This window comes from Triturus cristatus, chromosome 6, assembly GCF_964204655.1.
Source record: "Triturus cristatus chromosome 6, aTriCri1.1, whole genome shotgun sequence".
Lineage (NCBI taxonomy): Eukaryota > Metazoa > Chordata > Amphibia > Caudata > Salamandridae > Triturus > Triturus cristatus.
Genome location: NC_140589.1, coordinates 1,150,430,621 through 1,150,446,011, shown reverse-complemented (window position 1 = coordinate 1,150,446,011; position 15,391 = coordinate 1,150,430,621). Strand labels below are relative to the sequence as shown.

The 15,391-nt window shown below is 45.1% G+C and overlaps 1 protein-coding gene across 1 annotated transcript in view; it reads right to left on the bottom strand.

Moving 5' to 3' along the window:
* TMEM178A (transmembrane protein 178A) overlaps nucleotides 1–12,346 on the bottom strand; it is a 351,274-nt gene extending 338,928 nt beyond the window's left edge. Inside the window, exon 1 of the mRNA XM_085612076.1 lies at nucleotides 11,657–12,346. Coding sequence (XP_085468202.1) covers nucleotides 11,657–12,089 — 433 coding nt within the window. The 5' untranslated portion in view covers nucleotides 12,090–12,346. The remainder of the gene's footprint in view (nucleotides 1–11,656) is intronic.
* Nucleotides 12,347–15,391: the final 3,045 nt, after the last annotated feature.

Below are 15,391 nucleotides of genomic sequence, written 5' to 3'. Positions count from 1 at the left end.
CAAAAAGAAACAACTGGGACGAGGATATAAGCAGTCAAAGTAATTAAATGATATAAATAATGCAAGAATCAATTGATGATGATAATATGGCACTATGTGGTAAAATAATTTGCTTAGGATCACACAATTTGGACATGTGAAAAGCAGGAATTTGAGTCCGAGTTTGCAATACTATCGGATTTACTTCAAAGGCCAAATGGGTTAGGCCTCCTAATGCCGGTGGGTGAATCTGAAATTAATGGTGGGTTCTTGCTTCTTCAAAGGACAGAGACCAGGGAGTATCTATCCAGTTGACCACACTACCACACACAGAAGGCTCTTCCTGTTCATGACACCTTCAATGAAAAATGGTCAAAAATACCAATGAAAAATGGTCAAAAATACTTGCACGTAAAGTTGCACCTATTCTTACACTCTTTACAGTACCTAATGATTATGTACCCTTAAAAATACCCTAAGCATATGTGCCCTTCCACTGCTTCAAGCCTTTAGCACTGCACTGAATCACATTTAAGCTAAACTACAACCTATATCATTTTAACTATGCACCCCCAGGGCACACACAAACCTGATGCAAAGTGAAGCACCACAGGACCTCACCATGGCTATGAAATCTACAAAAGACACATACGTAGTAGACAACCCAGAAAGCGCTTAGTGCCCCACAAGGGGTAAGAAAGAGCTTTATAAACACCAATATGATACAATCCTGCCACAAGTCCTATCTCATCCCATCTCTGGCCTCACAGAAAAGCACAGTGCTAGTTGTCTTTCAACTGTGAAATTAGAACAACGGTGGTCAACAGGGTGCAAATCCGAAAAACGAGTAGCTGAGGGAACTAATTTGATGTAAAAAGAGTAATGACTTTGAGGCAGTTGCATCACATTATCACACCCCTGCATTTAATCAGAGTGGCAAAGGATCACAGCTGTATCATTCTCAATACTGTGGCTGATTAGGAGATTTTGAAATGTATCTACAAAATAAACCAATCAAAATAGAGAACCCTGCCATCAATATTTGTAGAAAAGATCATTTTAATACACATTAAAGCACCGTATCCATCTAACTAAGGTGGCAAATGCGTCAGTGACAATACAGTGAAATAAAAAAAACACGTGTATATACATAAAAGGGAGATAAAGGATTAATAAAACTCAGCAATTACCAGGAATTGTATCGGGTCACAAGCATGGATGCCTCACAACAATTGAGCCCATGGGTCGTCAATGTGCATTAAGAAAGTTATTTTCTGGCAACATCTTTGCAGCCTTTTCTTCATTGATTGATTCACTTTAGGGATACGTTTCTAAATGTTTTCAACAGCCACTCTATTGAGAACGAGACCACTGTGAGCCATTATTGTTTTTATTGTTTAAATGCCCCAGGCTTCTGGTACGTTTAATGGGCAGCTTCAGTTTGTGCTCCATTTAATCTTCTATTTTGAAATTTATGACCATGTTCTAGTTAGTGTATTCACCTGGGGGCATGCAGTCTGGTCACATAAACAAGATTCTGTTTATATGTGTTACATAGTGCTCCCGTAAGATCTCAGCACTGACACCTGCATATCTGTTTTTAATAACTATGAGCAGGTGAATCTCACTTGCGAAGATCCTTGTGTGGCACTCAGCCTGTCATGTTTCCAGGGTAAATTAAATAACTACTAAAATAGATTGGATAATAGTTGCACACACAGAAATCCAAGTAAAGTGCCATGGATAAAAGTCATATATAATTAACAAGTTACTATTATTGTAAAATGTTTAGTAAAGATTATACCTTGGAAGTATATTTTTGACCCGGCAGTTTTTTTGTCGTCAATTTAGTGAAATCAAAAACCCTTTAGACGTATCTTCCCGCAGGGTTCAACACAATAAACAAAGTGTAAATATGGGAGGTTCTCTACATAGGCAATCAGTAGCTCCTAAAGCTCTCCCTTCTGCTCGGTTCTTCGACAGTTGTGGATAATTTAACTTCCAGATTTTCCACTAGGCGGAAACTAAAATGAGAGCACCATGTGTATATATATTTATGTATATGAACACTCCATCCAACTCCCACAGAAAACTCCATAGTAGAAGGCACGGACACAAGGCTGTATGGATAAGGCATCAATTTAATCGTTCAGGACACCCTCAACCCATGAGGTAAAAGAAGAGACGCGTTTCGCCTGCACGGCAGGCTTTGTCAATCTACTTGGCGCCATTATGCACACATGTTTTATACTCCCCCCCCCACTTGAATAATTAATAAACATAAAAGACATACTGTCAAGTAAGTTCACACAATGCATGGCAAAAAGAATAAACTGCTCATAACATGCTTAAACACCAAAGCACATGCTCACAAAATCGGTAACGCGCATGCTGAATATTATATAATATGTACAGTGCATATCTTAAACAGCTCCTAAGATTTACCATCGTACTGGCAGACATAACAGACATTGTGACTTAAAACATTCAAGTGGGAATATTTTAAACAAAAATGTAAATGTAAATGTAAATGCGGCACCACTGCAATTTCTCTCGTAACGCCTGAACTTGTAAAAGAAGATAACAATAATTAAAATCCAAACTGCTCAAGGTCATTTGCAAGTTTCAGAGAGTCAAATCTATAACCCCAAAATAAAGGTCACCCTTGATCACAGCGATCACAAACGTTTTTTCATTTTCTTATTCAAAGGTGAATGATTTTTTCCAAAAATAAGGTGTCAAAGGTACTTTTCCAACTTAATAACATATGTACTCAAACCATTTTGGGATTTGTAAATGGGGTTGAAAATTTGCTGGAAATGTTTGGGACTGCTTAGTTACGACTTTTGTGGGTTTTTAGACATTATCACTGGCTGATCCTTTGACCCTAACCTAGGAATACCCAATTTTCCACTCTAACTGTAAATTTATGATGGTGGAAAATAGACATTTGTGCAGAATTAGTAGCATCATGCCGTCTACCCAATAACTTTTAACTTCCTAGTGCAAGGAACAAACAATAACTCCCTGAACACTCAAGCTGGAGATCTGAGTGATAATCCTAATGTAACCACCAAAGCCCAACGAAGGGCCTTGGACCAACATTTTAACATACGAACGCCTCAGTCCTCTTATAAGCTAAAAGTGGAAACGCCTGGAAGTGACTTTTGAGAACTATAGCCATTGGCAAGAGTGTTTCACATACTTAGTTCCATCCTATTGTGATACTGGTCATGCAAACGAAGAGTAGCAAAGTAACTGACACACTGGGCGCCATGCCAGCCACAATATATCCTCACAGGTCTTGATTGCACCACATAAAACGTTATCAATAAATAAATAACATCATGGACATGGTACACATCAGGGCCTGCCCAAACCTACCAGTCCATGTGCTAGATGTGGTCCTAAGTTTGCAAAGTGCAAGTGTGCTTTTTCATCAACCAGGTGTCAATAAAGTGCTTTCCAAGCTCTCCAAATTGTGGTATAAAGTGGACTTTAGGTATTGGAAGATAACATGATTTACTCCAGGTCGCACAATGTGATCAAGCGCAAACATTTGAGTTCGAATTAAGGCGTGCCGGCCTCACAGTCCATGGTGGAGGATTCTAGATTTTTTATATAATACAAGTCAGTGAACTGAACCCTTTCTCATATGTTCTCTTTGCATAAAGTGAAACACCTTAACATCTATTGTGGCACGTACTGTTACAGCACTACTGCAGCACGTTTCTGATCTAAATGTTATGGTTGTTCCCAAAGATAAAAATAAAATTCTCAGTTACTTAGTGAAGAATGTGGCATTCTATTCCTCACCGGTCACTTCGCCCACACCGGCGGCACTACTTAACTCTTCGTCTCTGGAAAACAAGCATTGGAATAGCCAATAGGTCTCGCCTTTGGGACCTTATAAGTGTTTAGCCATGCAACAGTTGCATAACTAAATACTTATAAGATCCCAAAAGCGAGACCTATTGGCTATGCAAAGCGGCCGCGAAAGTGATCGCGATCAAGCATCAAAGCGGCCGTGCGGCCGCGAAAGTGAAAGTAATCGCGGGAAAGCGCGGCGCGCGCGTCCGCGCACATGCACTGTAGCTCTAGGCTGGCCTGGTAGCACTTTTTGGAGCCCTCTCAATAAGTCTCGCCAGACCAGCGCATGCGCTGGGTCAGGCGAGACCTAAAAAGCAATACCAACAGTAGTGCCAAAGCGCAAACTTGAGATACCTAAAGGACTTCATATGAGTTACAATTGCAAATTCCAAGACCGTTCCGGTCTCCACAGCAGTGGGCACCAGGGGAATAACGTAGACGACCCCTGCAGCCCCCACCTGCACAGGGGAGTCTCCACCTTTCAAGGCCCCAACCCGCACTCCACAAGTCTATGACTATCTGTGAAATATGAGACACACTGGGGAGCCCCATCATTTTGTGTTACTACTCGCGGACGCCTAAAACCATCTTGGGTCCATGACTTATATTTTTTATAATCATGCTTTGACTCCGAGCAAGAGAAAGGAAGAAAAGACAGCTAATAAAACTGTGACAAGAGAGGAGAGCAGGGATAAAAAATAATCTGCGCGAATGAGGTAAATAGATAGGAAATGTAGCTTGCTCGGAGAAAGAGGTGGGAAATGTTGGGAGAAAGAGGCATGAGACTGAATCACGAAGAGGAACCATATACCTTTTCCCCTTCTTTCATCACCACAGATGCACTCTGGCGTCCCTCCTTACCTTTGATCCATAGCCCAGTTTTAACTGCGTCACCGCCTTATTCAGTCAGTAATCTTGCATTATGTATTCACTCACTACCTCATCATTCTCTCTGCAGCTACTACTGCTGGCTTTCCCATCTTTCCTCAGTCATCCCCCTTTACCCGCTGTACCACTTCCCCAAAGCCACAGTGCTATTCCTCTCCCTCGGACCCCTTATTAATCCCTCCCATCTCCCTTTAGCTGAGAGAGAGGCTCATACTGGTTAGGCTGTTCATTAGGCACTGATACATTTTGGTATACTTTCAAACATTGGCAATACCACCTTTCTTAATTCTCCCTGTCTATTTACTGAGAATAACCCTCTCTTGTTACTGGGAACATTTCCACTGCTTTTTCTGGTTAGGCATAATAGGGAGGTGTTTATTTACTTTCTAACCTGCCAAGTTTGATTTCACCAACATTCAACTTATGTAGACATTGGGAAAGATGGAGAATTACTAAATAGCACGAGAACCTGTGCATTCAACTCCGACACGATAAAGTTGATATTTATTTATTGTTGCCATCTTTGGACTGATGGGCTCAGGTTGTCATAAATGGAATGATATGTAGATATTAACGGTAATCTGTGCAGCCTGTGGTTGTTTTGTTTTGAAGGAAAGCGTATATCCAGTCTTTCTTCATTAGAGAATAGACATCCAGTCTTTCTTTAATAGAGACTACACATACGGTACGGCCATTCTTCCAACTTCATGTCCCAAGAAGCATGCGCCGCATTTCCGGTCTAGTCACGTGACCTTGGTATGCCCAATGAACGGCAAATTTTTTGCCGCGTTTTGTTTTTTAAAAAATGGCGTCGCCCTTGGACCGTCAACTCCCAAGACGGTTTGTGAAACCGCCCGAGGTACCGACAGATAGGCAAGCGGTAGGGGCAATGCGCTACATGATTTTGCTGCTCTTATCCTCGTGATTAATTCCTCCTGATACTGTGGCTGTCTTGAGATAGTATGAGACTCTGTTGGTCAAGAAATCAATATGTTGCTTTGTACAACGACCCGACCCTGTTTTGTTACCTAAGGGTGAGGTCGAGTGATAACTTTCAAAGCTTCTGCCGAGGATTTTGCGATCTGATAGGTTACATTCGGCCGCAATGCGGGCATATTATCCTGATTGCTGCCCAGTTGTAAGGTTGAGGGTGTGTGATGTTTTTGAGTCTAGTAATTATTTACTACGATTTGGTAGGTTACAGCCTGGTGTAACATCCACATTAAGACTTGTTTGTAGCGATATGTGGATCTTTTGCCTGCCGGTTGTCAGGCACCAGGGTTTTTTACAATGACAACATCACACCGTGTTCCACTCTGAGTGTGACTGATCGTATATAACACTGAAAAGAGAGGATTATCTTACACACGTGCTCTCTCTTTTTTAAAGTCAATAGTTTTGCAAGAAATTGTATCCCCTTTGAAGTTAGGGGTGGAGACAGAGAGGGTATCTATCTGAGACTTATGGCAATTTTAAGCATCATCCTGTTGTCCTATGGTTGCATTGTGCACATTTTACAAGCAGAAAATGAGGGTAATGAAAGAACAAGGTGACTATGCACATTCTTTGTTCTTTCATAGAGCGGTGCCTCCTGTCCTGAGCCGCGGCCAGGTAAGGTCCTTTCCTCGTGCAATACGGGTAAGCATACGTTGAAACGAAGCACTAGAGATCATAGATAACAGCAAGTATGTCACTATGGATCAACCGTCATCTAATTATTTTGCAGATGCTTCTGGCTTTTCGTAATTTGCAGAGGAGTTGCATACCCCTAAATACAGGTGACGAGGCTGTATCTGTTCCAAGCTGGTTTTTCTTTCTTTCACTTTTTCACTTATGCAGTAGCAATAATTTGTGGTCCTGAAGAAGGCCTAGGAATATTATTATCCATTTGGCTGAAACATGTCGACCCCAGTTTTCTATTCATAGACAGTTATTTGTTGCAAACTGTCATTGCACTGTTTTCAATTTGAGCAGTGAGAGATACCAATTAAAACAATTTGTTCCTCGCCGTTCAATTTTAACTCACTATTTTTCACACATTTGCACTCCACTCATCAGTCCTATTAGATCTCTTGCTCACATCTGTAGGATCCAATATAGTATATCTCAAAAGCAAAAAAAATCTGTGAGCTCCCCTTTTCCTTTTGAAAGGGTTGTATCTCTTAGTGACTCTAGCGTGTTACTAGGAGGAGACCCAGATGATGAAGCATGTCACCATTGGAGAGTGATGGGAATCCATCCATTTTAAAGCTATTTTGTGGATGCAAAAAAGTTTAAGTGTTCCAGTTTCTATAGGTTCAATGTGGTTCATAGACACATAAACATATTATGTTAGTATGAGTAGACCCATGGATATTGTGTTTTGTTTGCAGTACTTTATTGGGGAGTATATCCATGCCAGGTCTATAAATATTCCCTTAGACCCTCTCTCTATCTTCTAGTTTTTATTATTCAAATTACTTAATCTCCTGGGCCTATCAACAATGAATGTGTCCTTGTCTAACATAACTGGTGTTCATGTGCAGCGCTCCAATACCTTCGGGTCGTGTTTGCGCTATATAAAACTGCAACAAAAAAACATTCGTCCACTGAGCCACAAGATCTGGCATCCAATCGCTACTTCTTCTATAACCCCGCCCCCTCCACCATTCCCAAAAGCTTCTCTTCCCTGTTACCAGCTTCAGCCCACCTGAGATTCTCTCCAATCCATTGCTAGGTCTGGTCCAGGGAAGCCCTCAACGCAGTTTTCCAATCAAAGCCCTGTCTGGGCATTTCAGGCGGGAGCTACCACTAAACCCAGCAGACAGTTCAAACGATAAACATAAGCTGCAGAGAAACCTTTAATGAAATGCAACCAAAAAACGCAGACGTGTAATTTGTAAAAACTGATTATTATGGGGAGTGGGCGAAGTCAGAGGGGAGGGCTCTTGTGCACAGAACACAAACACAGAGCAGAGGTGTGGATTTCCAAGAAAAGGAGACTTACTTTAATTTAATCACGTACTTTCTTCTCTCTGACCCGCTTGACATAATCCGCTAAAGAAAGAATGCCACTCTGCGTCGGTTAGTTAAGAAACGCAAATTGTTTTTCTCAAACTTAGAATAAAATTAAAACTTTATTTTACTTATTTATAGTGTACACGGATCTAAAACCATAACACTCAGTTATAATTTAAAACTCAACTAAAAAAATATTTTTGAAAGATATCAATTTATTTCTAGATGGGGTTATTTGACAAATTAATGACATGAGGCGAATACTTATTATATTGAACTTCTGGGTGCGGGACTAGCTCATCTAAATACAGATCATATACGTAATCCTTAACGTCTAGCGCATCTAAAACAAGGGATTATTACTTCATTAGGTTCCAAGGGTATCAAGAAAACACGTGTATTAAGGAGACAATTCTTTATTTTTAGTATTCTGGTGTTGCTGCGGGCCTACACAAAATACATGCATGTGTGAGACATACCAGGAACGATAGTCCTACATAAACTCACGCTGCACCTCAGCTGCTGACAGACGTGAAATGAACTCACGCACTCACCCGTGAAGCTCATGAAACACGCCTGCATGCAGACAATCGCTGGTCTGCAAACAGTCCGACTGGGATAGTTAAGCAGAATCGTTCCGCTTCACGTTGATATATAAACGGTCCATTACTTAACATCGTGTGATTTTAGGCAAAACACTTCATCTCCATGTGCATCGAAATCGGTATTTGCCTAAATGAGGACGCCTTAGAAATGATACAAATGGGCATTTAAACAGGCAGACATGAAAATAGACTTTCGAGGGGCAGGATCTGAAAAAAAATACATCCGTTTGAGGAAATGCGGGAATCCCAATTGACACTATTTACAAAAATAAAATAGGCACTTAGAATCGCTGGAAAATGAGACTGGATTTTTTTTTAAAACTAGTTCAGCTGATAGCCAAGCAGCATTATACATTCTATTACAGAGATTATTATTTTGTAACGATATTTCGTGTTTTATAATACATTTTCTATTATTGTATTTACAGGGAAAGCAACAACCTGGGCAACTTGAGAAACATCAGGGCAGATGAGCACTGAGGGTGTGACTGGCAGTAGACTTGAATACTTAAAAGCAAATGCCCCTTATGCCTCCTGCCTCATCACATATAAAAACATAGGTGCTTATTTACAAGGCCCTTACGCCACTTTTGAGTCATTTTTAACATGGGAAAAGTGACGCAAAAGTGGCGCAAGGGGCTTGTAAATCTGCCCCATAGTCTGCCTGTTAGGTTGCATTTTTCACATGGGAAACTGCTGTCAATGCTGCCTGGCTACTTCCTCATACAAGCCTAGTGTTCTCCGCCTGCGCTCGCGCGCATGCATAGGGCAGTGTTCTATTCGAGGTTAATCTTCTACGGTGCACGCGGACACCGACTATTCCCATTCTCCTTCATCATCACAGGTCCCGAGTTGCAATACACGCCATGGCTGACCTGGAACACGCACTGGTATAGATTTGGAGATGACGACGTAACACGTTATGTTGCTCAAGGTAGCTATGAATCCATTATTTTACACTCTCCGCTGGTTCCGCCACGAGCCTTAGTAGATTGGGTACCTGTCAAGAGTTAGTCCCTATTAATTCTGATCTTTGGTATGACGCCCACAGCCTCCGCAGTATCCCTGCGTGTATCGCCCACCGAGTGGTCGCGTGCAGTCCGTCTCCGTGAGATCAGATCATTCATGTATGCCCCTCTGAGCTTTATCTCTTGCACGCACGCACGCAGTACCTCCTGCTACTCCCTTGACTGCTCTGGGCAGGTGCTGTGACCTGCTATATACTCCTTGTGTCCCCAACTCCGGTGTAAGAGCCCTGCTGCTGCCCCCTTAATGCCCTGGTTGTACACACCGGCTGATAACCCCGTTTGTACAGCCCACCAGGCGGGCAACTAGAGCCAAATTTCGGGGGGGGGCTGAAAAAGATTTCGGGGGGGCTAAGTCTTCCAGCCATAGGCAGAATGGCTGTAAGAAGGGGTGAACACACAACAAAAGCCTCATTAACGAGTAAATGGTCTTTTAAAGACCCGTGAAGTACTCTGGTGCGGCAGAAATTAGACGGACGCCAACCCGCGAGGCTGTCTCAGCCGGGCTGTCACACACGACGGGGGGGGGGCTGAAGCCCGGTGAGCCCAATGGGTGTTGCGCGCCTGCAGCCCACGGAGTCCTCTTTGTTTACTAACCACTGGTAATCCCCAGGGTCGGGCTGGGAAGGTGGAAATGTGCCCATGCTTCAGGGTCATCTGTGGACCCTTTTTTAGGGCCTCTGTAAAGCGGTCCACAGAGAGTTACTGTCTTCCCACACCCCCACCAGAGCACTGTAAGGTGTCACCACTATCAAGGGCACTCCCCTGTCATGCTGTAAAACTGAGGCTGGGGGCCAGATGGTGTTCTCGTCCTTAAGGCAATCTTACCTGGGGTGGGAGGGGGCGCTGCCTCCTGTGCGCAGTGTCTGTCCCCCACTGGGGGGCTTTTGTAACATGCTGTTTGTATAATGCGTACTCCCCATTGATTCAATGTCCCCTGCTGCTTAGCAAGGGTGTGAGGTCATTGGAATGCCGAGGAGTGTTTGGGCCTGAAGAGTGGTCAGTTGATGACAGTGGGCTGGGCAGCAAGGATGCTGCCCCTGGTGGGGCATTTACCTTCTTACATATAACCTGCAACTAAGGCATCTTATTCAATTAACCTATTATAACCTATGTGACTGACTATCTGGATTTCTACTTGCAAGAAGGTATCCTGGTTTACAACAGGGCAATTCTCAGCTAAGCCCCCTGGAGGAGCAGCAGGGCTTTGCTGAACCCCTTCCCCTTCCAGTCCATAACCTGAGGCTATAATGAGATGGGAGGGGTGAGTAAGAGAATAGGTTTTTTTAGGGGCCAGGTGTTGTCACCTCGGCCCGGGTGTCTTTTGGCCTTGGTGGGGAGGTAGAACTACAAACAGTACTAACCATTCCGGAACGTGGGCCACTTTTTGGGGGGAGTGCCGAGGCCTAATTGTGATCCAATCCGACCCTGGAAATTCCCAGACGACAGTCTCTTCTAATACCCACGCACAATCACTTGGCGCGAGGCCCGCGTTATTCTGCCTCACATGTTATTCCCAGACAGTGGCACATTATCTCATAACAACATATGCCTGGTAACCGGCTGTAACCATGGTTCAATAACCCAGATATGTAATTTTGTTTTTGTTAGCGTTTTCCACTTGCGCAATGCCCAATGGTTTGATAACTACAGCGTGCCATGATCTAACAGAAAACGACGAGCCATGCATATATCCACAGCCTGTTGTCAAAGGTTTACTTCGTTGGGTCCAGTCAAAGAGAGTCCAGGATGTGCCTGTTGTTAAGGTGCAGGTAAGGAAGGACCCTGTTGCGAGGGGGAAGTGCAACCTTTCAAGAGCCCCCCCCCCCCCCATTCAGCCTATGGCCAATGAATATCTCCGAGATATGGGAGACTCGGCGGCTTCAGGGGCCCCATCAATTTACGTTGCGCCACTGCGAAGGTACATTCACACCCAAGGCTGTACCCCTGGACTTACCTGGGTCGTGCCAGCTGTCTCTGCTTAAATTCACAAACTGTATACCCTGTGGAATGATATCATGGTTTGTCCCCATTTCCACGTGGAACTACTAGCACCATGTTATACCCACGTTGTGCCAGGTGAATGGCCACGCTGCGCCCAGTGTTATGCAGAGCATCATCACCCCTGGATCATTGCAGTGTCGACTGGCCGTGAATTGGGTACCACGCACCCCGTGGGTCTCTCCCCCAATATGTGCCCCAGTATGCACGCGGTGCCATCTTCTGATGGCAGGTTAGTGTCCGAGCATGCTGCACCTCTAGACTGCGCATCAGTGCGGCGCGCCTCCTTACCCTTGCCGATGAGGTTGTCGATGTCCGGATCGACGCCGGTGCGGTAGCACTTCCTCCAGAGCCCCGCGTGGGTGGAGAAGAGCGGGCGGCCGCAGTGCGGGGCCTCCAGCACGCCCAGCCCCAGCATGGCCCGCCAGTCCTCCAGTAGCTCCTCGGGCTCGCGCACGCCGCCGGCCGGCGCCGGGGAGAGGAAGCCCAGGCGGCCAGGTGGTGAGCCGCGCAGTTGGTAAAGCGGCATGACCCGCTGGCGCTGCTCCGGCGGCGACTCAGCGGCGCCCCGGCCCCCCGGCTGCTGGTGGCCGTCGCAGATCTCGCGGTGCCGCTGGGTGTCCGTCTGGTACCAGTGGTCGCTGAAGATGGCCGTGACGAGCAGCGCCAGGGAGACCAGGCCGAGCGCCAGGCTCAGCGCTGTGATCCGCCCCCGGGGCTGCATGGTCGGGGCTTTGGGCGCATCACACGGCGGTCGAGGCTAGACGGGGACGGTGCGGTGAGCAACGATCAGTGCGGTCCCCTCCGCTCAGTACTGGCCTCCTGCGGCATGATCTAGTCAGGGCTGCAGCCCGCACGCTCAGCTGATCCTTGTCACTGGCAGCATCTGAACGCTCCACTCCCAGAGTGCCTTCCACCTCTCCCTCTAGTATCTCTTCTGCCTGGCTGTCTGTGCTTCTCCGTCCGCTGCTCTCCCCGCATCTCTCCTCCCCCGCCTCCCGTTGCTCTTTTCTTCCCACCCCTTTCGTCTCACCCTCTCCCTTTATTCTCTTGCTTCCGCTCCTAGTGTCTCTCCCCCCTTTGCTCTCCTGTGCCCTACTTGTTCTCCACCTGCCCTTCTTTGAACACTTACTGTGTAGGTTGGGTTGCCCTTTTGTTTTTTTCTGTCTTTTGCATCTGTCTCGAACATGTCCACTCCATCACTTTTTCCTCTACCTCGGCGGTGGGTCATCCCATACATGCCAACCTTTCCGATTCAGGCGGGAGACTGATTTCAAGGCTAGTCTCCCGCCTCCTGATTTCTGCAAGCAAAAAACCCAATTCCTCCACGGGCTTCAGCCATCAGGGTCTGGTCTTGTGTTACTCGGAGTATGCATTGTCAGTGACCTGCTGCTGCAGGCCAGTGCACAACTTTTTTGCCATGCTCTCTCTGCCTGTGTTAGGGTTTTTTCCATACTTCTGACCGGTAAGGAACAAAAATACGTATATTTGCATTTCTGATATACTATCCTGTAGCAGCAAACTTGCACGTATTATACATGACAATAGACGCTATTCAGGCCGCAGTAGAAGTCAGTGGGAGAATACATTCTCCCAATTTTTTTGTTGTAAATCTCCACCATTTCTCTTCTAAAATGTTGGCATGTATAGTCAGTCACCTTCTGTCCACCTGTCACTCTATTCCTTTACATTTCCTAGTGAAAGCCTGTTTGGTGGATTTAATTTAGGTATCTGGCGCCAAGAGAAATTTCACATTTATAGTAGTCGCTTTATTGAATCTGAACGGTGCTATAAGGTAGGAAGAACCACCTAGACTTCCTAGAATTGTGGGTATAACCCTAACCAGTTAAGATCACTCCTTAGCACACGTTTTTGATTGTAAACAACAGGTATAAACAGTATATTGACACAAATAAACAATATATAAATCAGAAATTGGTCTTTTCTTCTTGTCAGTAGTTCTTTAATAGTATATACTTCTCCTTCGTCTGTCTGTCACCAGCCAACACGTGTTTCGTTGCATGAGGGAATAGTTGTCCCGCAACTTTGTCAAGGCTATATTCAGACTGAATACAAAATTTAGTCGGCGGTGATAATTCCAAACCGCAGATGGTTTCAGTGTTCTAGGCGTTTCTTATGTGAATTATTCGTCGTCTTCCGTTTGTGCTATTTCTCCGTAGTGTAACGGTATACCAAGTGTCCGTGGTGGTCGCCCCAGTCGAGTACGCTGGTGTCGGACAACTATTCCCTCATGCAACGAAACACGTGTTGGCTGGTGACAGACAGACTAAGGAGAAGTATATACTATTAAAGAACTACTGACAAGAAGAAAAGACCAATTTCTGATTTATATATTGTTTATTTGTGTCAATATACTGTTTATACCTGTTGTTTACAATCAAAAACGTGTGCTAAGGAGTGATCTTAACATTTCCTAGTGAGTCAGTCCCCATCCTTATGGCATATTCCTTCTTCTGTTACTGTCACAAGTTATTCTATCCAGACATTGAATCTTTCACCCACATCTGATAGTTATTTTCAGGTTAATATCGCGTAATACGTTTCCAGACCAGCGACTTAACAATTTGTATTGTTCCCTGTATCCACTGTGGCACACCACTTCTCTAGCCACCCCTCTTTCTTTAGATACTTTACAACTTTCTTGTGAGCATTTCTCTCTTTAGTCCTTTAGACTTCTATTTGACAATACTGCATGCTTACCTTCTTTTTATTTCCCCTAATGCTCAAATTTTGCCTTTTTGCCATGGGGTCGCTTGTGAATGCTTATCTCTCTCTGTCGTAGCCTAGTCACTCAGTTGACCTCCTGCTTCCCTCGTCCCTTGCTTTTCACCACACTTTCTCTCTCACACACAAATGCCTCCCATTGGAAATTAAGAATTGACAACCCTAACTGTAGCTTTAGAGCTTTGGGGAGTGCGGGCTAGTAATTCCTTCCCCTTCATGGGTCTTTGGGCGAGTGGTGCAAGTCCGAAGTCTGATGGGCAGGGGTTGACCAAGCAAGGATAAGGGGTGGGCACAAGATTGAAAGGGTTTGGTAGTTAGGGAGAGGTCCTCTTTGGTTAAAGTACATGCTGGCCACAGGGAGGATAGGGCTGGTTTTTGGGAAGCCTGGTAATGTGAGATAAGGCTAGGGTAGAAAATAGTGGTAGTGCTGAATAAAGCAGTAATAAGCCATGACAAATAATACAAGTTTTAGAAGCCGTGAGGGCTTTGTTGGAGGAAGAGAGGTCCAATTTGATCGAGCCTGGGGTGCCTGACTAAGCATGGCTGCCTTGGGCAATGCGCCCCGCAAGGCACGCAGCACGGTGGGTTGTGGGTGCATTGCTAGCGTGATCTCCTGCAAGGCTGAAGTAAAGAAAAGTTAAGCGCAAAGTAGTTAAGGATTGTGCAGGCGAAGGTTACAGCATCAGTGTACCCCACTAGGTCAGAAAAACTACGTAGGCCAACAGCACTATGTGCGGAGGCATCAATGACCTCACCTAGAGTATTGCCAGCAGGGAAAATGGGGGCAAACAGTTTGCGGCACCCACGGCAGTCAGTGAGACTGCAGCGCCATTGGCAGACCTTCAGGTGCAGCTGCTGTGAAGCGCAGGGGCAGGGCCTATGGCTTGCACATCCATGCTAGTGAACAGCCCACCTCTAAAACGTGAAAACAAACAGCGGACTGGAGACTACAACTGTCATGGCAGTCACCAGCAAGACTAGAAAGCGCTCAGGGGAATCAGACCGTTCTGATCCCTGTTTTAACAGCAAGAAATGAGCACCGTGGGCCGAGGGGTACATATTAGGCGGTAACAATGGTACATCCATAGTATTTAAGGAGGAGAACAGGCTGGATAGTAGTGGCCTTATAAGGAGACAGACTGCAGATGTGTGGCATACTGTAGTGGTCGCTTGTACTCGGCACAGTGTGGTATCACGGTTAGGCTGATACAGCTGGGTGACATAGAAACAGTTACTATGGACGTGGGGGTTCTGGAATTGTTGGGAATGACAGGTAGAGAT